This window comes from Oreochromis aureus, linkage group 5 (genome assembly GCF_013358895.1).
Source record: "Oreochromis aureus strain Israel breed Guangdong linkage group 5, ZZ_aureus, whole genome shotgun sequence".
NCBI classification, from domain to species: Eukaryota; Metazoa; Chordata; class Actinopteri; order Cichliformes; family Cichlidae; genus Oreochromis; species Oreochromis aureus.
Window position 1 is genome coordinate 13,859,890 of NC_052946.1, and position 23,656 is coordinate 13,883,545.

Below are 23,656 nucleotides of genomic sequence, written 5' to 3' on the forward strand. Positions count from 1 at the left end.
GGTCGCTCAAAAACGTTCACTTTTTTTTCTTCTTCTTTTGAGCCATTCAGAGGTGGACTAGCTGGTGTGTTTTGGGTCATTTCCCTGCTGCATAACTCAAGTGAGCTTGAGATTCAGAACTGATGGCCGGACGTTCTTCTTCAGGATTTTCTAGTAAACAGCGGAATTCATGATTCCATCAATTACGGTGAGTCGTCCAGGTCCTGAAGCAGCAAAACAGACCCAGACCGTCACACTACCACTACTACTAAAATATTGTGTTAGTTTTATGCAGATGTGACTTAGATCTTTGAAAAACTTCAGCTTTTGTCTCATCAGTTAACAGAATATTTTCCCAAAAGTCTTGGAGATCATCAAGATGTTTTTTGGCAAATGTGAGATGAGACTTTGCGTTATTTTGGTCAGCAGTGGTTTTCTCCTTGGAGCTCTCCTGTGGATGATATATTCACACTTTCTTATTGTTGAATATTGTTGAACTCTGACCTTAATTGAAGCAAGTGAGGACTGCAGTTTTTCAGATGTTGTTCTGGGTTCTTTTGTGATCTCCTGGATGAGCCGTTCATGTGCTCTTGGAATAATTTTGTTAAGTCGAACATTTCTGTTCCACAAATAGAGAAAATTGCTTCTTGTTTTCTCCATTTGTCCTCTTCCTGTGGTTAATTCAACAGGTCTGGCAGTAATTAGGTTTAGGTGTCATTAGCAAAACTGAACTTAGCGTTAAAAAAAGTAGTTAATCATGGTTAATTCAGGATTTAACAAGTTGGGCAATTACTGTTCCACACAAGGCCAAGCCCCCCGAAATCAACATTTAAAAACTGCACTTTATGTAATTAGGTTATGATGTTAAAATTTGTTTGATGATCTGAAACATGTGTGACAAATATACAAAAATAAAAAATACAATGAAAATCAGAAAAGGGGCAATGCTTTTTCACAGCATTGCAACCTATTAAAGCCTTTTGAATGCCAGTATATTCATGCAAAAGTTCAGATAAATGTGATAGAATAGCATAACAAAACAAAATAACTATATCTGTGCTTTTTATGATAGTTATTGCTTGCAAATTAACAGTAGCAGTAATTTTCTTAGCCTCCTGGTAACAGGGCCAGCATTTTGCTGGGTTTCTGGTCCCTCTTATGTAAAATTGAACTAAAACAGTAATTTAAATGAGAAGCTGACATCTACAAAATAAATTAAAACAAATCAAAAATGAAATGTGAAAGCACAAAAAGACAGGAAAGACAAGAAAAGACGAACAGTTAGATTAATTGTTAATTTTAGTGGTTTGTGTGACTAGGAACTTGGTCCACCGTTAGGTGGCGGTAAAGTTCCTCATAATGGGGAAAGAAGTCCGCCACACCTAAAGAAGACGTACTTCCGTCGTGACGCAATCGTTAGTAGTAAATGGCGGTCACCAACAGGCCGGACTATAAACATTTCCACGGTTCCAACTGTAACTGTCTAATTATCATCAAAACATGTACTCGGCTGTATCGCACATGCAGGATAGTTATAAGATGTTTATTTTCAACTTTCAGGTCGGCTCATGCTCCGTGCTGAGAGGAACTTTACAACTAAAAGGACCAAGAAAACGAAAAAAGCGGTAAGAAGAAACAGGTATTAATATCTGTGCTCAGTTAGCTTATACACGCGTGCAGTTTACATGACTTGATAAACACCCCGTGTGTTACATATGCGTACAGGTCTACAGGTTTTTTCATATACCCGCTGCTGCCCGCTAAGCGCTATCGTTTTGTTTTAGGTTAACAAATGGAGAACGACGACAGTCACGAAGAAAAAGACACGGAGCCTGAAGTGGCCGAACTCCGGCTGAAAGTCGAATCTTTGAAACAGGAGCTCAAAGAGTGCCGAGCCGAACTGGCCAAGTTACAGAAGCAGCTGAGCCACTCCGAAAGACTGCAGCGGAGCACGGAGGGCTATAACGAAGACCTGAGGAAGCAGGTCAGTTCACATGAAAAGAAGCCAAACATATAGAGATGGGAGACATATCCTCCAAATTATATCACGATATAACAAGAGATTCTGCGATAAAGAAATTCTTACAATATGGAGAAAGATTTTATTTTCCAATGAGCTACTGTCGTTGATTGCAGACTTCCTCATTTAAAATAGCGTGACAGCAGCACCGTTATAGTGAAATAGTAGTGGCACAGCATTAATCAAATGTGGGCACATTAGCCTAAGTGGTGTTTTCATCTGGAAACTTTTAGTTGTAGTATAAAATAACTGCTTCATGCTTTATTTTAAAGGTAATTAAAATCACTTAACTGTCTAACTCTTTAGGAGCTGCACAATATTATCACAGAAAAAAACATTGAAAAATGATTTCTACCTGGTATATTTGTGTATTTAAACCATCTGCTTAAAGTTTTGATTTTCCACCAAATAATTTAATTGGTATTTTCCATTTGTGTTTGATCATCCTGTTACATGGAATGTAACTAGTGAGTGCTCTAAATGATGCTCGATGGAGTCAATTGTTTAGTTTTATGTTGCACATCATAAATCTCCTCCTTCTCAGCCTGATTGTACTTTGTGGTGTGTTTATGTGGTGGTCAAACAAATTTGTCACTTTGCTTTGTTGGAGGTACTAAATGGTCACTGGAGGCTAGCACTCAGACATAACCAGGCTTGTCTCATTGTTGCGTACCAGGGAACGTAAACGAGTTGAATTACTATAGCAATGATAATGAGATATGACATTTTTATTATGATGCAAAAATTTACACCGGCATTAATGCAGATAATCTAGACAGTCTAGATCCAAATGATGTCATTTAGTAGTTTTGTTTGTTCTGAGGTGTATTTTGAGCCAGTTTAATGTTTAAAGTGGCAAAAGGGCCAAGGTTTATTTATATATTTTTAACCTAAGTTGTAATCTATTTATTTTTCTGCATTATGGTTTAAACCAAGAAATGAAATTAATTTGAATTTGTGAATTGCCACAAAAATCTCTAAGCTCGTCAAAGTTTTTTGAATGTCTGTGCACTGAATTTTATCTCAATGTGTGTCGGTTCAGGTCGACCAGCTGAGTGCAGAGCTTCATGAACGGAAGAAGAAAGATAAAGACAAAGTCGACTGTGAAACTCAAACAGAAGAATATGTATGGACAGAAACCGGTGTGTTACTTTCACATGCACATGAATGAAATTGCTCATTGTGTCATTAAGTTTAAAAACAGCCTAAAACTGTTTTAATATTCCTTTCCAGATTATTATAATTACTACTACGGAGACTACGGTCTGAACTCGGAGGGAGCAGACACTCAGGAAAGCCTGAACACGGCGTCAGGTGATTATAATGAGGCAGCAGAGAGCTCAACAACAAATGAAGTAACAGCTGCAGACGTGTCAATTCAGCCAGAGCAGACCAGTTTAGCAGTCACAACAGAGGTATCTATGTGTGTCTTTTTTATTTTTATTTTTTCATGTTAGCATTCCTATACTTATAAATAGAGTCATATTCCATTTATAATCACCATTATAAAACTATTTGTGTTTCAGGGGAGCGATGGAGGATCTATAGCAGATATGTTGAGGGCCACTGCTGAGGAGGCTATGACACAGACTGGGTTTGTGTTTGATGAGACTTCTGGGATGTATTATGACCACAGCACGGGCTTCTACTACGACTCGGTGTGTCAGCTGTAAAGTTTGGCAGTTTATAGTAGAAATTATTTTAGAGGAAGTTTAGTTTGGCACACATTTCTGATATTTTTTTCCCCCTCTCCATCAGGCCAGTCAGTTGTACTACGATGCCAACTCTGGCATTTACTACTACTACGACGCAGAGAGCGGACGATACCAGTTTCATTCCAGGATTGAGGTTCCTGCTGTGCCGAGTAGTGCAGAGCCGTATCAAGAAAAAACGAACGCTGATAAGAAAGGCAGAAAATTCAAGAAAGGAGTCAAAAAAACATCACAGGATGATAGGGTACGTAATAGTGCAAGACTTTATTTATGTATTCCTTAAAAATGTTAAATTTTGTTGCTGACAGCTGGCTTTTGACCTTTCAGTTCCCTCTTTAAAATCCAATTTGTTTTGTTGGTCTCAGTCTTCAAATAGATATTTTTTTCTTTCTATATGAGGCTAGTTGACTTAAAGACTATTCCTCTGACCTAGGTGCAAGAGGTGACTAACTCTTTGGCTAAAATGAAGATTTCCTCTTACTGGAAAACTCCTTCCTACAGAGGTATACCTTTTTAATATTAATGTGCAAAAGATTTAAAAGTATGTGTTTGCTTTTTGTTCTTTAAAAAGCAGAAAATTAGCTTCTTATTGTACACATCTTTAAAGGTGGCACGGTGAGTCAAACACTGACCCTGGTCTCTGTGTTGCCAGCATTCAATCCTGTTGTGTGAGATACAGCTAATAAAGAGTTAGTGAAGTGAAAAAGTAAACCCATGAACCTCAAAGGACGCAAATAATAGGTTGCTGAAGCTCAGTTCAACACTTAGAATTTGCTGTCAGGCCTGATTTAACCTGGTAAAGGTCTTTAGTGTATTCTCTTTGAAGACTGAGACCGTGTCTAAGCTTTCTGTGCCAAAAGATTGGGGATCCACAGTACAAAGTCCAGCTTTCACAGCAGATGGTAGTTTCACTGCTCACTGTCTTAATGACAGGAAGTGAAAAGTGACGATGTAAAGCTGGAAGAAGACGAGGCCGACTGGGTTGAAAGGCAAACGACTAAGAGGAAGACAGAAACGCGGAAAGCGAATCGAAGGTCTCGCAGTCCAGACGTGGCTCCACGGAGCAAAGACTCGTCCAAACGCAAAGAAGACGGCGACAAATATCCATCAAAGAGAAAAAAGCAGAAAAACGGCTCGCACCATGACGATAAGGGAGACTCAAGGAAGAAAAGGAAGAAATCTAAGTCGGAAAAACGTAAAAAGAAAAAGAAGGCCGCTCGGAGTGATGGATCTGAGGGGAACAGTGAACCAGAAGAGGGTGAGATCACAGAGTCGGAGAGGGAAGAGTGGGAGTCTACCCCCTCGTTCTCGTCGCCCTCGAGCGCAGCCTCAATGGAAAGTCCTGAATCAGAAATGGACACACAGAGTCAAGAAGGTGAGAAGTAAGAATAGTCTGACTTAACTCACATGGCGTGCACACAGTTTGTTTTATCTGAGGCAAGTTTGTTTGTTGGACCCGTCACTTTTTGGTAATGCTGTACCTGTGTGAGACTTGTCATATTTTTGTGAATATGAGTATGTGGTGCTTTATTTTTTCCTTGTAGTCAAAGACATCTGGCCTCCCTGTGTAAGAGTGACTGTGGTCAGGTCTCCTGTGCTGCAGGTGGGCACTCTGTTCATCATCACAGCCGACTCTCCAGCTACCGTTGGCAGGTCTGTGGGGTTGTTTTCTGTTGTTGTTTGGTGATTGCATGGCAGCAGAAGTGTATTTTGTTCACACATTGCCGCAGTGGGAAATTTTAGCGCTTTAGTTGCAGTCTTGAATTAAATCACTCACATGATTTCAGAACCATTGTTAAAACGCACCTCTCTGTGAGACTATGAGTAGTCAGTAAAAAGAGGTTGAATTGATCTCTCTGTCATATAATATCCAAGTGAAGACAACATGCTGTCTTTTGTGTTTTCAGAGAGAAAGATATGAACCACGCAATCCGAATACCAGAAATGGGAGTCAGCAAGGTACCTCTCCTTTCCGCTTTCCTGCAGGGATTGAAATTACTCTGTTATGAATTATTGTTTATTGTTAACGCAGGGTTATGTGATCTTTCTAAATGCCAGTATGTTTGTGGTTCCAGTTCCATGCAGAGGTGTATTTTGACCAGGAGCAGCAGAGCTACATGCTGGTGGACCAGGGAAGCCAGAATGGAACGGTGATCAATGGCAACCGCATCTTACAGGTGAGCATTTTGTTTAAGTTTGAGTCAAAAAGAAAAAAGCAAAAAAACCTGAACTTAGCCGATACCACCTCAATGATACTTTCATCTGCAGCCCAAAACCAAGTCTGAGCCACATGCACTGATGCACGGCGATGAGGTGAAGATGGGAGAGACTGTATTGTCCTTCCATATCCATTCAGGGAACGATACCTGTGATGGCTGTGAGCCCGGTCAGGTGATGGCTCACCTCAGCAAGCACAGGAGAGAAGACAACACTGGTGAGCTACTTAAAGTGAAACACATCCACAGAGAGAGGAATACCTTTTTTTTGTATAGATTCATGAAACAACAGTGAGCCTGCTCTTGATGTAAAAGCTGTGCTCTTTCCCAGTGTGAGATTACACTCCTGAGTTTGCCGCTGTTGTTTTCTAAAGGTCCTGCTCTCACCAAAGAGGATAAAGAATCACTGCGACAGAAAGAGCTGAAGCAGATGAAGGCCAAATATGGCCTGCAAGTGAGTGCAAACCTTGGTGCAGTCATAAGTTTTAACCCTCTTGTCTTTTTTTTTTTCCTTTTTGGTTTTTAATGGAGGCACTCATATCTCTGCTTTTCTGCAAACAGAGCGGTGACTATGAGGAGACGAAAGCCTTGAAGAACCCCAAATATAAGGATCGAGCAGAATCTCGAAGGCAAACAGTGGGCAGTGAGGGTGTTTTCCAACGCGATGATGCACCGGCTTCTGTTCATGAGTAAGTGTTAGCAAATGGTTGTAGTTCCACCTGATAGGAAATGCTAGATTCAAGTGTTGATCATTCACTGTCTGTTTTCCAAAAGGGAGATCAGTGAAGTGAATAAAGGACGGAAGATGCTGGAAAAGATGGGCTGGAAGAAAGGAGAGGGACTGGGTAAAATGGGAACAGGAATGAAAGACCCGGTAAGACGATCCGCCGATTCTGCTGGTGGAAGTTCTCCTTTGTTTCAGTGCAAAACAGCAAAATGATTCAGTTTTCTTCCTTTTCCATTCCTGTCTTCACAGATTCAACTGAAAATCCGAAAGTCCCAGTCGGGTTTGGGAGCAGCTGCCGCCGTGTCTCTGGACGACGCGTCTTTGACTAAATCAAAGTCCCAAAAGAACTGGGAGAAGGCGCGAGAGAGGTTCGCTGATACCTGCCAGCCTGACTCGCTCGTGCCCAAAACCCAGAAGAACACTTCACCCAAAGCCTGGGTCAAATCAGAAGAAACGGAGACCACACAGACCAGCTTTGAAACAGAAGGCCAAAGTTAGGAGTGAGGAGAGAATTTACACGCTTCAGATTTAAAAACTTGGCGTTTACGCATATTGACACCAAGAGGAAATGTGTTGTTTTTATTTTTATTTATTTCCTCAGCTGTCAAGAGTCATGCAACCAGTTGAGACTGATCTGAGGTTTACCTCTATTCTTAAGAGAACAGGATATGCCCGCATTATTTTACTGCCACTGTAAAAACAAACAAATAAACATTATCGACCTGTTTTTCAGTGCTGTGCAGTTATAGCCTCACTTGCAGTGGTTGGGTAACTCTTATTTAATGTAAACCACAATAAGACTTGCTGACGGATTGAACTTGAGTGTCGCCTACACACACACACACAGGGCAGAGGTGCCACTGTTCCTGCTAGTACAAACAAGGATGTGAATAACCTCAAGCAAACATTGACACAGTGGAGCAATATTTCTCACGTTGAGATCTTTTTCTTTCCTTTTTTATGATGATGACGCAGGATCTGTTCAGACAAATCAAAGCTCATCATGTCAAGTCACAACTTCTGTGTTACTGTCCCCAACCCCCCCGAGCCTTTAAAAAAGAAAAACATAAGTTTAGCTTGTTCAGAATATTATCTGTGCTGTTTGATTTACTTTGACATATTGTGGCATTGCATCTTTTATTGTCACTGCTATGTTTGCTAAAAGCAGAGGGCCAACCACATCCACATACTTGGAACTACAGTGAGCAAACATTTAACAGTCCCATCTCTATGCAACCTTATCTACGGGTTCATTTTAGGGTGTGTGAATATTTGCATGTGTGTGCAAGTCAGTCTCACACCGAGCGCAAAGAGAAGGGAGATCTAGCACAAGGTCTGTATTTTAGTTTGTATAGTACAGCCCATGAAAAGCCATTAGAACGTTTAAAGTGTCTTTGCTGATGCTGGTATAACTGCATGAGTAAGTCATGTAGGAGAGGTGGAAATCCTCATTCTACCTTAGCTCAAAGTGCCGTAAAATCATCAAACAGCTGAGAGGCTGGACTCACATGACAGTGTTGGTGTAACTCCTTGAGCTGGATCTCCTGCTGTTCTTCCTCTGACTTTGAGTGCCACCCATTTTGAGCTTTCCACTCTTCAACAGATGAACAGACACCTTCCACTACTGTGTATTTTTTTTCCTCAGCTACCAGTCATAGTCCTCATCGGTGCACTGCTGTCAGATTTCTTTCTTGACAGGTAGGTCCTCCCTCCTCTGCTCGGCTACTGTCACAAGTCTCCTCCCTCAGTTTAACTGCGCTCACCGAGAGTAAACGTTCAGTTTGTGAAACTACTGTAATAAAATTGGGAGGGATCCGCTTGTGTCTTGTGTTGCTCAGTTGTTTCGTGTATAAAGTCTAAGGCATAAAAAGATATTGTTAGTCATGAGATAAAGTGGGATGTGGCTCAGGGCTTTTGAGAGATCTGGCTTGACCAGTTCCCGATGCTGAAAGAGTATTGAGAAGAACACAGGGCCACTGTTCTTTGAAGTGCAGGCTTTTCTATTTCTATTTTTTTTTTCACAAGTTTTTGTGCAGTTTGTGTGAAATGACTCTTAGTACAATCAGAAACAAACAGCTGCTTTGATTGGTGCTGTGAAAATGTCTTGGGTGTTTTGATGAAGTGCATTTTCCCATCTCTACAACACAATCAGTGCCAGTGAAAATCATTCTTATAAGTAAAAAATCCATAATGCTCAATGTCAAATGACTATCAGAAACTATGCACTGTGTGAGTCCCATTAATGCTGCTAAAATGGCACTGACCAGTAATGTAGCCTGGCTGTGATAGTCTGGCATCAAAACATTTAGCGTGGATCCTTTGAGTGCTGTGGGTTACTGTGTGAGGCATATTTTACTTGACTGGATGTGTTAATAAATTAATATATGTCAATATGAACACCAGCACCCAAGGTTACCTATCTGGGGATTGCATTGCGAGGAAATGATCAATTTTTAATTCGCCTCAACTGTCTGTCGTTTATTAGTTGTGGCTGATTTGCGATTAATCCTGAGGCAATAGCTCTTTATTGGACCGCACCATGACAAGCAAGTGGAAACAAGTCTCCTCAAGTCCCTGGAGCTGGAAAAGTATCTTAGTTATGTGACAGTAATCTGCAAACATGGAGTTGGTATTTAGAGGGTGGAAAGTTTGTTTCATCAAGGAAAATGTGGTGTGGCCCAAGGAAGATACCTTAAATATTGTGATCCTAGCTAGCTGGTTAAACAAGCCATAAATGGGGAAACCACAGCTGTAGAGTTTTGAAAGAACTGCAACATTATTAAACTGATATCTGCCTTGCACAAAGATGCCTTGTTTTGCGCCCGATCACGCTTTGAGCTGTAAATTCTGTCAAGAGCCAAGGAGCATGAAAAGGTCAGCTCCTTTTCATACCACACATTGCATCACATGGAATATACTGGGCGACACAGACTTGCAAAAAACAGACATTCATTCAACTAGTATCTGATAAAAAACAAAAGGACTGCCATATGCCTGACAGAGGGCACTATGAAGGGTGTGTCAGGTATTTGGGTATATCTTACCTCCAATCTTGATGGTTTAGATTAGTATTTCCTGCAGTAATTTTCTGTTTGATGTAGTATACGGATATTTAAAATGAATAAAATAAAATATATTTTGTTAAATATTTTTTAAGTTTAAACAAGAATAAAAGACTATAAAAGCTGGGTTTGAAATAACCCAGTAAGTTTCTAATTATATGAAACTATCTATGCTATTTAACTAGGATTAACAAAATTGGATGAAATTAAATGGTATAAATTAAATTTAGTACTTGAAACAGTTATTTTAGTGGAAGGTAATTATTAAACTATAAATCCAATCCAATCGTTGAATAAACTCAGCAAAATTAAGATGAACATGTGGCCTGATATTTCTAAGTTGTTGAGAAAACTCGGTGGACTGTTCAGGTTTAACAAAAAAGAAAGAGGGAGAAAAGCCTTATAATCTGCAGCATTACAATCTCTCACACCCAAGTGAAAAAAGTGCTGCAGACATAAAAATTATAATCATCTGTCTTTGAGTGAAGCCTGACCTCATGTGGCAGACTGGTATGAAACCAGAATCTGTGTAGTTTAGTGTTTGTTGGAATGACCACAGGGTATAATGAGAGAACAACTCCTCCCTCCATCATCAATCGGAGGACGTAAATCATTTCTGTGGGTTTCCATAATAGTTAAGGCCCGTAATGCAAGCACGGGTGACAGCAACATGAATTACGGTAAATATATGTCAGAAATACAGTTCAGTGAGTAACGTGTCACCAGGGTGTCATTATTTAGAAAATAAGTTGACGTCTGTGTGGTGTATTACATAGCAGGGAGCAGTAAGAAAACACAGTTAAAATTGGATTCGGAGTAATTCTAGCAGCTGTGTGCCAAAGTAAAGCCGCTGTACTGTATGTAATATACAACAGAAGCAGCAGTGAGCAGAGGGAGCGGGGTCACAGCCACAAAATGAAGCCTTTACACACAGCAGGGAGTCCTCTTGTCATTATAGTATGTCTGTGTGTGTTTCTACAATGATGAAAATTTATGATTTTTTGCTATTTTATTGCTACAACTTACTTTCCTTTTCCCTTTGGCCACACCATGACCGTCTGCCCCAATCTAACACTGTGTTATCTCAGTCTCCGTCTGTGCATGTGAGCCTATTGAGAGGCATGAGACCAGAAGTGACAAGTCGGAGAAACAGCACTGCAATGACTCAACAACCCCCACTTCTGCTTCCGCCTCTGTCGGCCCTCTCGGCCATATCCGTTTACATAAAATCTCAGCCTCTGGGCCTCTCAACATCAGACCAAAGCTGAAGACGCAATATATTACTATTTTTAAACCTGACTGTGACTCAAAAAGAAATTCCACTTGGTATATGTAAACATAAAAAAATCCCATGAGGAGAGCAGAGGTGGGGATGTGGGGGTTTAAATATCCACAGGTCATCCATCTTGATCTTTTCAGCCAAGAGGAAATAAACCTCATTCCAACCACTTTCCAGCAGCTGGAGCCGGCTCTTACTGTTTTACTCCTTTTTATATCTGCACTCTTTGAAACTCAAACATCTTAACAGAACAGGAACTTGTGTAGAACTAAAGCATACAGCCTCTAACTGTGTATTTGAGTAAGAACTGTCTGTGTATGTGACGCCATCCAGCTCAGTTTAAATATCCAGGTTAAAACATCTGTGCTCCACACTGAAAGGAAATTCCAACAGCACTGCAGCTTTCTCATGGCAAGTGACTCACTCAAAGCCACTGATGAATGTCTTCCACCCGTGGCCTTTCCGGCTCGGAAAAGGCCCCTCTGGGTGTGTCTCCCTGTGACCTCATCTTCCCAGAAAATTCTCCAGAAACTTCAGCAGCACATGATGTAGCCCCTGTGCAAGATACCGGCAATAACAAACCAGTCTGTCTCTAAAAGAGTCTCACTTGGCTTACTACGTCATCTCTTACGGTGGTGTGTCTGTGCCTTAGTCTGCTCAGTCAATCAGTGCATCACTGTCTGTGCGTAAATGTGTGAGTGTGTGAAGGCAAGCGTCCTGTTTACTGCCGGCTGTGGCAGTTTGAACAAACAAAACAGTCCATCTTAACTCAATTGTCCTTGCCAACATTGTTCGCCTTTAAATCCTTGTGCCTAATTCCTCCTCTAAGGCGACTGAATGTCATGTGTGCAAGCTTTCACCAACCTGCCAGTTACAGCCTTCACAGGAGAAGCACTAACGAGCAGAGCTACTTTACAGCCCCACACACCACAAAACTGCCGGGTCAACTGAAGAGGGGAATTATAGATTTGTGAAAAGAGGCTTTGTATTCATGCAAAAAAAGGAAAAAAAAAAGACAATAGCGCTCACATGGCAGCAGGACGAAACAGACACCACACATTCAAAGCGTCATCTGACACACTGTCCAAAAAGTAGCTGATCAGTACCAGAAAACACACTGTTAACAAAAGCAAGCATGTAAACTACACAGACCACTTAGTTACATGAATAACGGTGCACCTGACTGGCAGGAGAAAAAAAAAAAAAACTGTTCAAAAGCTTTCAGTTTTTAAATAATACCTCAAATCTCTGTTGACTGACAAGCTGTGGCAGATCTGCTGCGAGGTTTAAGTCCTTCACCGAGCCGTGGATGTAGAAATCCCTGGTCAAAGATTAAAGTCCTGTGTTCAGGACAGCTGCTGGAGTTGCCGCTTTCAGAGTGGAAATTCTTGTTCGCTCTGCGTGGTGGTGATCAGTCCATGTGGCTGGATGGGAAATGGGAAATAAACTTTCTGGGCAAGGAGCCAAGAGCAGAGAGGGTTTTAAAGACACAGCCGTAGCAGTGCTATATGAGGCCGAGTCACATTTTTTCAGTACACTACAGCTGCGTGCGTTTAAACCATGCTGTGATAACTTTAGATTATTTTAAAAGTTCATATTCCTAGTGAGATTATGATAACACTTAACTGATCTCTTTATGATTAAAGTACAGAACAAAAATATATAATACAGTTGCTTCTTATTTCTTGTAAATTTAGACTACAATAAGTAGTTTCTTATATAATCTGGTGCTTATAACTTTTTGTTATTTTTTGGAAAAGTAGAAACTCATTTGCTAATCCGTTATTGTTTTTATCTCACTCAGAAAATCACATGAAGATAAAAAAGTATGAATAAAAAAAGGAAAACTTGTTTATTTATTGACCTAATTTCATTGATTTCTTTAGCGCAGTGATTGCTTAAGAAATCAGTGAGCTGGTGTCTCCCTCTAGTGTTCATTCGCGAGAAGGCATCTGCAACAAAGTGGTGCTGTCAGCAAAAACTACAGCAGACCCTTTACAGTTGTAAATCAGCAAATAAACGTTTGCCTCATTCGTATATGATGGAGTTTATTATGTCATTTCATTATGTGCTACTTTGCGTTTCTGCCAGTCAGAGCTTTTAAAGGAAATCAGCATCCATACAAGCCTGCTGAGTTTACAGCTGTGCTGGTACTGAGAGCAGGACATGCTTTTAATCTCTGCAGAGAACCTTCCTGGAGAGGCAAAAATGGCTTCTCTGCTGAGGCATTAAAAACTTGAACAACACAGCTGCACTGCACTGTGCACTTGCATGCCTAGGGCTTAAAAAACAAAAAACAAAATCTTAAAAAACAAAACAAAAAGAGGGTTTGATGTGGATATATCTATATATCTATATATGATTAGAAATGTTTTGTCAATCATTCAAGTGATTTCTTCAGTCTCAGCTGACTGCGGGTTTCCCCAACTTTATAAGCAGTACATTTGCATAACGACTGAAACTAGCACCACTGTTGAACAATGGGCTGTAAGGTCAGTTTCTGGATCATTAATATGCAAATTGTCATGAACACTGATCAGTGACTATTGATCAATGACCAATAATAGGTGAATTATTTAAATGTCCCCCATACTGATTGAAATCTCCCAGTCTAAGAAGACTGTCATTTTTCATATCCTCCTTGGTGAATTTGATGTGTTGGTCCACCGAGTTAATGTGATCAGTGAATTGTGGTATGTCCTGAGATTTGATTTTCACCCAGGTGTCATCCATGTACCTAAACAAAGACTTGGTGGTGTGCCAGGGTAGGATAGCAAAGCCCTCTTTTCCACTTCTTCCATGTACAAGTTGGCCACAATAGGTGAAACTGGGGAACCCATAGCAAACCCATGTTTCTGCCTGTAGTACTGACCCTTGTATGTGAATTATATGAAATGAAGACACAGTTCCAAGAGCAAACACACTTGGTTGGTGCTGAGAGTTGTCCTGTTGCTGAGGTTGGGGTCATCCTGTAATCTCTTATGAACTACCTCCACTGCTTCAGTGACTCAACACAAGTGAGGAGAGATGTAACATCGTATGAGACCATTATTTAATCACCGTCCATAATGACATCTTTCACCTTCGCAACAAAATCCAAGGAGTTCTGGATGTGGTGTTTAGAGCTGCCTACCAACGAGTTGAGGATTGAAGCCAGAAACTTTTAGATGTTATAGGTGACTGAATTGATCATACAGACAATTGGTCTTAAAGATACATCCTGTTTATATATCTGCGGTGAACCATAAACACTTGGTGTAGCTTCCCCTGGGTACATCCTGTGGTATGAGGTCTGGTAAATGCATTGTCTTTGGTCTTGTTTCAGGGGCTCACAAGTACTTTTGTCACTGAGCAGTGAAACATGCAGTGAAACACTCCTTGAAGGGTCGATGATCCCCAAGGACAACATTAAGTCAACTTACTTCTTTAAAGATGCCAAAAGACATTCAGGAATCCTGTAACTCAGACACCTTCCCATGGCTCCCTCTTTAATGACAGAGCTGTCATTCAGCAATACCTGTTCTGCCAGGATTCACTTGATATACTTCAGAGTTCCACTCACCTCTCACCTGAAGCTGTTTATCCTCTGGCAGATGGCTAAGGTCACAGTCTGCCGCAGCAGCAGAAGGTAAGTATTGCTCCCCTTCCTCTGCACCCCTTCCTTCAAAAGGTTTATATGCAGAGCCCTGTTGGAGCTGGAGTATAGACATCCAGTAAGTAGTGGAACCCAATTTCTTCTGAACCTTAAAGGGTCCTTGCCACTTAGCCGGTAGCTTATTGTTGTCAGTAAGGAGGAGCACCAACACTTTTTGTCCAGAACTAAAAGACCTCTGCTGGGCTGATCAGTCATACCAGAACTTATGCTTCTGCAGGATTTTGGTCGTGTTCGACTGGGCACTCATTTTCTGAAGTCACTCCCTCATCTGCACAACATAGTAAACAATGTTAACAGATTCCAACTTTGCCTCGTCTTCCTCCCAAATGTTTCTCAACAAGGTTAGAGGTCCTGAATCTCATAACCATACAAGAGTTCAAACAGAGAGAAACCAGTGGAGGCTTGTGGTACTTCCTCTAGGCAACTGATCCCAATCGGGATCAGTGGCCTTTCGAAGCATCTGCTTTAGAGTCTGATTAAACCGCTCCATTAGTCCATCAGTCAGAGGGTTTTATGAAGTGGTCCTCAGGCTACTAATACTCAGCAGCTTGTACACCTGACATAAAGTTGGTTCCCTGGTCGGTCAGTGTTTAACATGGAAACCCTTCTCTTGAGAAGAGCTGTACAAAGCAGAAAGCCACTGATTTTGCCTTGATGGATTTCAGTGAGAAAACCTCAGATATTTGGTTGCATAATCAATTATTACAAGCATACAGCGATTCCCTGTCTTACTCTTCTCCACAGGTCCAATAATGTCCATTCCAAGGCGCTCAAATGGGATGCCAATAATGAGCAGTGGTGAGAGTGGAGCTTTGGAAGGAACTTTGAAGGATATCATTTGGCACTGAGGGCAGCTCTGACAGAAGTAGGCTACATCTTTGCCAGACCAGAAAAAATGTTGTTTAAAGCGAGATGTGGTTTTGTGTTTTCACAGTCTGTCCAGTAAGGGAGCAGAAACCAGTGTGAATACATGTCGACAGCCGATATGTATTCACACTGTGCAAATGAAAGTGCCAGCAGGAGCACTGGAGGGGCAACAAGAAACCCCCCCAAAATGAACAGTATTGCAGGTGGTGACCACAGACCACTGCTCTCTGTTTATCCCTCCTGACTGAATTTTCTTTAGTATCGCTTTTTGTTAGTATTCTTGTCACTATTGGTAGCATGGCAGCTGCAGCCCATTCAGGTTGCACCGGAAGTCCAGCTTCTCCAGGATAGGACATCCAGCAGATGGGGCTTTGCATGACAGATGGAGAGGGCTGTAGAAGAACATCAAACCAACAGCAGGATCAGTACGTGCAGTATCTGCTCTTTTGTACAAGGAGGAAAAGGAGGATTGCTGCTAGAGCCCCACAACACGACCACCAGTGGGCTACTCATGTGCATGTTTCTCACCGTCTAAGGAGCTTGGAAAGAAAAGCGTCTGGACTTCTTTGAGTTGCTTTCTCACCACACTGTCAGAAACAGAGTCCATAAGGTTTCCATGAGGGCCTGACATGGATCTCTGCTCATAGACCACCAATATGCAGCTTGAGTGGGATTCACCAGAATCCTCTTTACAAATGAGAGCATGTTCACAAGAAGCACATGTAATTTGACAGTGGGTCATGGATGGTTCAGAGAGGCACATCCATGGAGAGTCACGCAGACCTTTTTGTATTTCAATTCTCACAGCTGTTATGCTGGTGCAGTAGGCTCTAGTTTCCTTCTGATGCAGGACTGAAACTTGTGTTTGGCTGACTTTGTATTATGCTGTGATGATTGCGTGTTTCCTTAGTTTATTTATTTTTTAAGCAGTATGTTTCAAAAAGTGACTCTAAAGACTCTAAAGAGTGACTTTAAAGTCGACTCATACAATACCAGCAAAATGCACTTCCACCAGGTGCGGCTCTGCAGAGGGGCAAGAGGGGTGGCATAATGATACAATACATAGCTTTAAATTGTTTTTGTGGACATTTTGTTGACTTCATTTATACACAGGGGATTTTCACATAGTTCACTGAAGAGGTATGCGCCACCCTGCCCAGACCTCTTGGCCCTTCGCACCTCCATGTAAAATTTTCTAAATCTGCCACTGACTCCCACAGCATACCAGAACCAGATCAAACCCAGTACAGTTTAAGTTTGTTTGTTTGTTTGTTTTTTTTACCCATAAGAAAGCAGAACCTCACTGAGCCCCTGAAGCTGTGGTGATCACCTGGAAGAATCAGCAGAGTGCCATATAGCTTGTAGTGTGTGTGTGTTTTAAATCTCAAAAACAGATGAGCTCATTGTCATCCTGTCCTTACACCCATTACTCACGCGGTAGCCAGGCAACAAGCTACTGGATACAATACAGAAACATGCTAGCTTCAGTCCAGGATTTTTATAGGGAGGCGGCATAATAAGGATATAGACTAAACCAAGTCTAATAAAAAATATTATGACCAAGGTTCGTGTAGTTGTGGATCGCGTGATGCTTGTTAATAGACACAGGGTGTATCTATAAGGTGTCTTTTTCTCATTGATCCACACGTTTCCGTGTGTAAGCTTCATGGTGAGAACCTTTAATATTAAAATCCAAACAGCTAATCACCAATAAATGAATAATAAAAACAATGAAGGAACCTCTAAGTTTGTTCCTCCCTTTCAAATATCTCATCTACATATACTACTTCTACAGCAAACTTAAATGTGGATGCCCCTAAACAAGCGCTCTTTTGTTTCACCTGGATGCATTATGATTGGGCAAAGTGACATTTCGTACATCCTAACTGTAAATCTTACTGTAGTTGGAGAGCAGAGGGTTTACAGCCGCTGGTCGGAGTGGGTTCCTGCGCGCGTGTGTGTGTATGGATGGATGGATGTAATGAGGACGTTACATCACTTGCAGTGCAGCCAGACACCAGCAGCAGCATCCAGCTCGGAGGTAACGCGGCGCACAAACCCAGCTGGCCATATTGTGCACCAGCTCCCCGCAAATCGGCTGCGTCACACCTCAAGAAGGGACAAAGCAGTACTGCAGGAATAAAACCACTACACTGCGAGAGGCTCACGGATCAAGCCCCTGTATCGCTTGAGCTGGTAAGTGCTTGGGTGCATTAACGCGTATTTCTGTGTATATTTTTCCCCCTTCACGGTGATGCATCAGCCCGAGCTTTGCGTGTCCTCTCCTGCGCTTTTGTGCTCAACGGGCTTTCTCGTGGCCCACAAAACGCCCCACATCGTGCACATTACACTGATTGGATTGCATTGTTGTTTTCGTGTGAGAGAAACAAAAACATAATGCACAATTCCTGGAATATTTATGTAATCTTGCGGGGCAGAGGACGATGGATAATGCTTTTCCTTTAGGTTTAATGAGTGCTTGTTTTTTCTTTTGACCCCCTCAGGTTGGCGTTTTTCCGTGCAGGGAAAATGGTTAAACTGGGCAATAATTTCAGCGAGAAAACCAACGGGAAGGTGGTTTCTGAAGACGGGTTTGACACCATCCCTCTTATAACACCATTAGATGCCAGTCAGCTGCAGTTCCCCCCACCGGATAAGGTATGCTTTTTGATTTACCAAAATTTCCATTGATATTTGTGATTCAAAGCGAGGGAACCAGCGCGTTTAGTGGTATTGCTATCACTCCAATTAGGGGGGGAAACGGGTAACCAGTCTTCAGTATTACACATCACTTCAGTCATATTGCTTATAACTGTATCACTTACATTAAAAATAAACATGCCGATGATTTTACCAGTCATGGTTTTGTTCTTCTTCTCATGAAGCGGCTGTGTTTTATTTTCCTGCCAGGTGGTGGTGAAGACAAAGGCAGATTATGATGGTGAGAGCAAAAAGGGAAAGCTACGATCTCCCAAAATCGCAGAGTTCTCAATAAGCATCATTGAAGGCGTTTCTGAGCGACTCAAAGTAAGAATAACGGAGCTGCTACAATCTGTGTTTCATGCATCATCCATTTCCCAGTATACTCCCACACATGCACATCCCCGAGAGCAGACATGTGTCTGCCTGCTGCTCAGGACATTTTTCATCCCCCCCTCCAATCATAATATTTCCTCCCCAGCACAGCTTATACTTTTTGGCTCTTCATTCAGCCCTCTTTCGCCTCCCTGTCCTCCCTTGTTGCCTGTAATCTTGGCCGGCTATACAGAGAGACATAATGCTCACTGATTCACTTAACCCCGCCCTGAGACTCTCATTAATTCAGCTGCTGCCATGGTGATGGCCTCCAAATGGCAGCATCTCTCCCACCTTTTAATGCTCCTTTGATTAGAAGATGGATTTCTCTGTGCCCACCTATAGAATGATTGAAACGCGTGTTTTGCTTTTAAAAGAAACGAATGCGTAAAAGATGCCCTTTCTCCCTAGAAATTCATCTCCAGGTGTCCTGTGCCCGCACTGAGCCATCCTCCCTCCACATTCATAATCAACAGATGAAAATGTATCTCTGAGCAGTGCCAGGCTATCTTTGTAGGGCTTTAATTCTCAAACATAAAGCCACCGACTCACATCACTGCCTGAGAGAACACAGCCTGCATCCTCACGTCGGTGCTTTGAAATGTTGCAGGCGGGCCTTTCATCACAGAGAGTCTCTGTAATAAGCTCCTGTTGCTCTGCTTTGTGCACGCTGCACTGTATGCTCTGCTGTGTAACTGTCCAATTCAAGCAAACAGATAAAAAGCAAATAATGTCATTCATATCGACGCACACTGTTAAGAATCTTATCAAACCTGAGCGAAACACAGTGGGCCAAAAAAAAAAAAAAACTCCCTCAAAGAGTTGTTGGATGTGTGGCACATTGCTCATAATGTGTGAAGTCTTGTTTCTCTGCTGCAACTGTGAAATTTCACAGATACAGAACCATTTCTCTGACATTGCTTTAAAATACATTTTTTCCCTCCTCAAAGGACCAAATAACTTAGCATATTCATGTATTCTGCTGCATAAAAATACCTCAAGCACACCTTGGGGGGGGGGTTACATCTTGGGTAATAATGAGGCGCTCACTCCCACTGCCCAGAAGCTCCAGTAGGTGTTACATAACTCCCCTGAGAGGTGGGAGCTGAACTGTACAGGTGGCCGCACAAACTGTGTTCTTGTCGAGTTAATTTATTCAGATTATTCTGTAGACCTGACTGGATGTTACTGTCACCGTTTTACTTTATGACCTTCCACATAGTTGTCTACATCTTTTTTTTTTCTTGCTTCAATATGGCAACCTTTTACTCTCGCTCAACCTTTAATACCAAAGAAGCTATTAGAGGTTGCTCCAGTCTGCCCACTCGCTTCCTTTCATCAAGACGTAGGGAGTCTATTTATGGTGTCCTTTAACGGAGCTGTCACGTAGGTCTTCTGCTGACGATGACACTGTGCGTCTCCTTTAGGTGACCTTGCTGGTGATCTGTGCTCTGGCTTTCCTGATGTGCGTAGTGTTCCTCGTCGTCTACAAGGTCTACCAGTATGAACAGCCTTGTCCTGACAGCTTTGTTTACACGGTAAGCAAAACATTTCACTGTGTTGCTGTGTTTTTTCTTTTCTTCTTTTTTTTTTTACATTTATCTGGATAAACCTTTTTCCTTCATGTAGTAAAGCATTTTTGTTGCGTTATTTTAAATGTCTAATTTAAATGAGGTTTTAACTGCTCATGAGTGCTGATACTACATTCACTGATATAATTTAAGCTGATATAAATAGAGAATGTATTTTTGCCATGGATTTTTAAAAAAAATAACTCTTATCTGAACTTCCTTAGATCCCCAATAAATCTAAATTTTATTACCAGTGCCACCTGTTTGTGTGAAAATATGTAATTTTTGAGAGGAAAAACATAATAGATTTTTCATATTACAGACAAAATGTTCAGTCAATAAGCAATAAAACACATTAAATAGCTTTGCTGAAACAGTCATGATGGTCAGCCATTCACAATAGCTTAATGTGGATACTTTTAATAAAAATAAAATTTTTGTTATTAATTTTGTTGACTGGTTTCCAGTTGTGTTCCTTTTCCAGGAGCAGTTTAGATTAATCCTTACCTAAGGCTTGTATCGTCCCATACTGCTGGTCTGCAAAAATGACATATTCTCACAATAAAAGCTGTGGGTCTGAGGTTATCGATTGTTATCTCATTTTAAAGCCTTAATCCCTTTACCTACAGTGCTGGGAAAAAGTCTTGAGTCACCCTTTATTTCTTTAGATTTTGCCACCAATACTTTTGCTTCCAGCACTTTTGCACCAACAAGGTGATTCCCATAGAGCTATTACCCAAACACCTGGCACATCGTGACATGGTGTCCTTAAGAAATCGGAAGAAAATCCAGCAAAGACCTGACACAGGACCTGAGAGATGAGTCTGGCCCCTCAGTTGACCTTTCTACTGTCCAGTAAAGCCTAATCAGAAATAATCTCAGTAGAAGTTTTGCTGTCAAGAAGCCATTTTCAGGGAAGGGGAACAGGTAGAGGTATGCCAGATTATACAAGAACTAGTCTGAAAGTCTAATTTGAAACTTGTGGTTGAAATTGCTCAATGTACAGAGGAGGCCAGGAGAGAGGTACCACAGTGAGTGTCTGTAGCCATCTGTAAAATAAGGTTGGAGGTTCATGGTTTGGGGCTGTATTCCTCCAGTGATGTTGGGCATCTTGCCAAAGTTCCACCACATTTTGATCAACAATGCAATGCCATCTGGAAAAAATCTGAGTGTCAATGGCTTAACTTTCTAGGGTGACATTGATCCCAAACAAACTGCTAATGCAGTAAAAACATACCTGGGTATAGGAACAGAGTGAAACAATATCAGTCATGGACTGGCCTCCAAAGAGCCCAGAGCTCAACATTATTGAAGCACTGTTTGGTCATCTTGTCAGGGAACAGAAGACAAAGGAGCAAACATCCAAAGTCTGGAGAACTATTCTTGAAGACTACTTAAAGAAATGACAAGAAAGCTTGACTAAGACACTGTGTTGAAGAATAAAGGTGGTCATACCAAATATTTTGACTTTCAAGCTCATTACAACTGCATAAACTTCCCCCCCCTTATATACCCCTTATATACATGCATGTTTGCACGTTAAAATAAATCACTGCAGCAATTTTCCAGAGCAAAATTTAAGACACAAATTGTGACTCCAGACTTTTGCACAGCACTATATAATTGTTTAAATGATAAGATTTAACTTGCGTTGTTTTCTGTGCTCTTTTGCTCCGATCTATATTCTGTTGTCGTCACCTATTGCGTGCACTGAATGAGTTAACTCCCTGTATGTTTAATTCTCTCTTTTTGGAGCAGCAAGGTCGCTGCATGCCAGCTGGGCTGTATGGCAACTACCCCCCTCAGGGCCCTGGGGGCCGCGGACGTCTCTTCACACTCATTAACCACTACAACATAGCCAAGCAGACCATCACTCGGTCAGTATCACCATGGGTGACCATCATGTCTGAGGAGAAGGTCACCCAGCAGGAGACGGAGACTGCCCAGAAACTGGCTTAACCAACCTGGGATCAGGTGGTGGCCTCCCCTGCTGCAGAAAAATAAATAATATGGTTGTGCCATTCAAGCAAACCTCCCAGTCCTGTGGCTTTAATGGTTAAAAATCCACTTCTCTTGGCTGAGGTGCTATGCTGCCTTGTTGATGTAGTTTGGTCAGCTGATGCTTACAGTAGGAGGAATTGCTGCAAGTGAGGCTAACAGCTGGGTGGATTTACAGGTTTGTTTGAATAGCATACACTGTTATTTATTTACACTTTGAGTGGCAAACGTGTAGAAAAAAAGCCACAGAAACAAACACTGACACACACATTCACTGTCTTTGTACATACACATATGTAACAGAGCTCACTTTAGTACTCAGATTGTGAAACGACTGTGAACCATCTCGTGTCTGCGTCGCTTGTTTTATGCACGCACGACTCTTAATAACAATCAGTTTGCTTTAAATCTCTTTGTTTTCCAATACATCAAGTACTGATATGAGCATGTTGGAAATCTCGAGGTTGGGCGAGTGGTAAATTTCTCATGAAGTGACAGGATGTTTGCTACTGAGGCCATCTGTATGAAAATGTCTTAGTGTTATGGTATTGTGAACAAAGGCTTGACTTGGAGGAAATGTACCAGCAGAAAAAATATTTTAAATTGTGCTGTACTGCTCTCTGCATATAGTGCTTTAAAAAAAACAACTTTGAGTATTTGATCAAGTTTCTCTTTCTTTTTTTTCCTCACACAGACATGAATGATTGTTTCCATTCATTTGGACTCTGTGAACACAATGTGCTTTGATTTGCTGGCTACACAACACTTATTTAAGGATTACTTTACAGAGCATAACTTTTAAGCTACTGTACTGAATGTTTTTTGCATTGCTAGTGAAGACACTGTATTGTGCAATGCTTCGCATTGATTAACGTCGCCATATATGGCTATAAGCAGCCACCACAGATACTAGAGTTAGGCTGATGTAGTGGAACAATCTGACAGTAGTTGCTTGTCCTGTTGTTTCCTTTCTGTATTTGTCATTTAACTTAACCTGCCACAAATTATGTACCTTTTTCAAACAATGTAATGATTGCCATTGAAGTGCATTTGCTACATAAAAAAATGTCAAATGAAAAACTCAAATAAAGTGCCCACATTTCACACCGACGTCTATGTGCAATCCATTTATGCAAAGGAAGATTTTTATTCATTATTTTGAGAGCAAGTCATGTCAGAGCTGCTGAAAACTCCCTCGGCACAGAAAATAAATACAGTTCAAAGTTCCAGTTGCTCTTGAGCTGACATAAAAGGAAAAAAATGTTCAAAGCACTTTAATGCTGTCACTGGAATCTGGGTTAATCATTATAAACAGATTAGCAGAAACATCAGAAGTCAACAGCTACCTTCTCCTTAGCTGACACGAACCAAGGCAAGCGGCGACTTCAGCTGCCTTTGATGTTATCTGCAAACCCACATAGATACGAAATATAAAAATTGTTTTATATCATGAAATATCATCATGAATTAATGAGATATATATATATATATATAT

The 23,656-nt window shown here is 41.3% G+C and overlaps 3 protein-coding genes across 5 annotated transcripts in view; 2 read left to right on the forward strand and 1 right to left on the reverse strand.

Annotated features, from left to right (window-relative positions):
- Positions 1-12,402, reverse strand: part of tacc1 (transforming, acidic coiled-coil containing protein 1) — a 32,347-nt gene extending 19,945 nt beyond the window's left edge. The window contains exon 1 of one of the 2 annotated variants that reach the window (XM_039612070.1): positions 12,235-12,402. Coding sequence is in view for 1 of the 2 variants with exons in the window: in XM_039612069.1 (XP_039468003.1) it covers positions 8,163-8,233 (71 nt within the window). In the remaining variant the exon portion in view is untranslated. Of the gene's footprint in view, positions 1-8,162; positions 9,036-12,234 lie in introns of those variants that run through there. The other variant, XM_039612069.1, reaches the window with a different exon arrangement.
- Positions 1,376-7,381, forward strand: aggf1 (angiogenic factor with G patch and FHA domains 1). Of its 2 annotated transcripts, none has more exons than XM_031747856.2 (16): positions 1,376-1,454; positions 1,540-1,604; positions 1,764-1,963; positions 3,042-3,141; positions 3,233-3,414; positions 3,526-3,657; positions 3,758-3,955; positions 4,145-4,214; positions 5,256-5,364; positions 5,619-5,670; positions 5,787-5,888; positions 5,980-6,145; positions 6,302-6,381; positions 6,489-6,616; positions 6,702-6,801; positions 6,904-7,381. In XM_031747856.2, exons 3-16 carry the CDS (start codon positions 1,772-1,774, stop codon positions 7,150-7,152), a joined length of 1,860 nt encoding a protein of 619 aa, XP_031603716.1. In that variant the 5' UTR covers positions 1,376-1,454; positions 1,540-1,604; positions 1,764-1,771; the 3' UTR covers positions 7,153-7,381. The 2 variants fall into 2 exon arrangements, with proteins under 2 accessions (XP_031603716.1, XP_031603714.1); XM_031747854.2 differs by lacking the exon at positions 4,145-4,214 and adding an exon at positions 4,645-5,086.
- A 5,072-nt stretch (positions 12,403-17,474) lies between the features above and the next one.
- Positions 17,475-23,655, forward strand: LOC116326515 (neuronal vesicle trafficking-associated protein 1). The gene is made up of 5 exons (XM_031747847.2): positions 17,475-17,713; positions 18,022-18,175; positions 18,428-18,544; positions 20,020-20,130; positions 21,922-23,655. The coding sequence occupies exons 2-5, from the start codon at positions 18,047-18,049 to the stop codon at positions 22,120-22,122; spliced, it is 558 nt and encodes a 185-aa protein (XP_031603707.1). The 5' UTR covers positions 17,475-17,713; positions 18,022-18,046; the 3' UTR covers positions 22,123-23,655.
- The last annotated feature ends 1 nt before the right edge of the window (position 23,656 follows it).

Excerpts from the sequence above, each read along its gene's own strand:
- aggf1 (XM_031747854.2), top strand. The coding sequence starts at position 1,772 with ATGGAGAACGACGACAGTCACGAAGAAAAAGACACGGAGCCTGAAGTG. Across the intron at positions 6,382-6,488 it reads AGGCCAAATATGGCCTGCAA|AGCGGTGACTATGAGGAGAC; the intron begins GTGAGTGCAAAC and ends TTCTGCAAACAG. Across the intron at positions 6,617-6,701 it reads GCACCGGCTTCTGTTCATGA|GGAGATCAGTGAAGTGAATA; the intron begins GTAAGTGTTAGC and ends GTTTTCCAAAAG.
- LOC116326515 (XM_031747847.2), top strand. The coding sequence starts at position 18,047 with ATGGTTAAACTGGGCAATAATTTCAGCGAGAAAACCAACGGGAAGGTG. Across the intron at positions 18,176-18,427 it reads AGTTCCCCCCACCGGATAAG|GTGGTGGTGAAGACAAAGGC; the intron begins GTATGCTTTTTG and ends TTTTCCTGCCAG. Across the intron at positions 18,545-20,019 it reads GCGTTTCTGAGCGACTCAAA|GTGACCTTGCTGGTGATCTG; the intron begins GTAAGAATAACG and ends CGTCTCCTTTAG.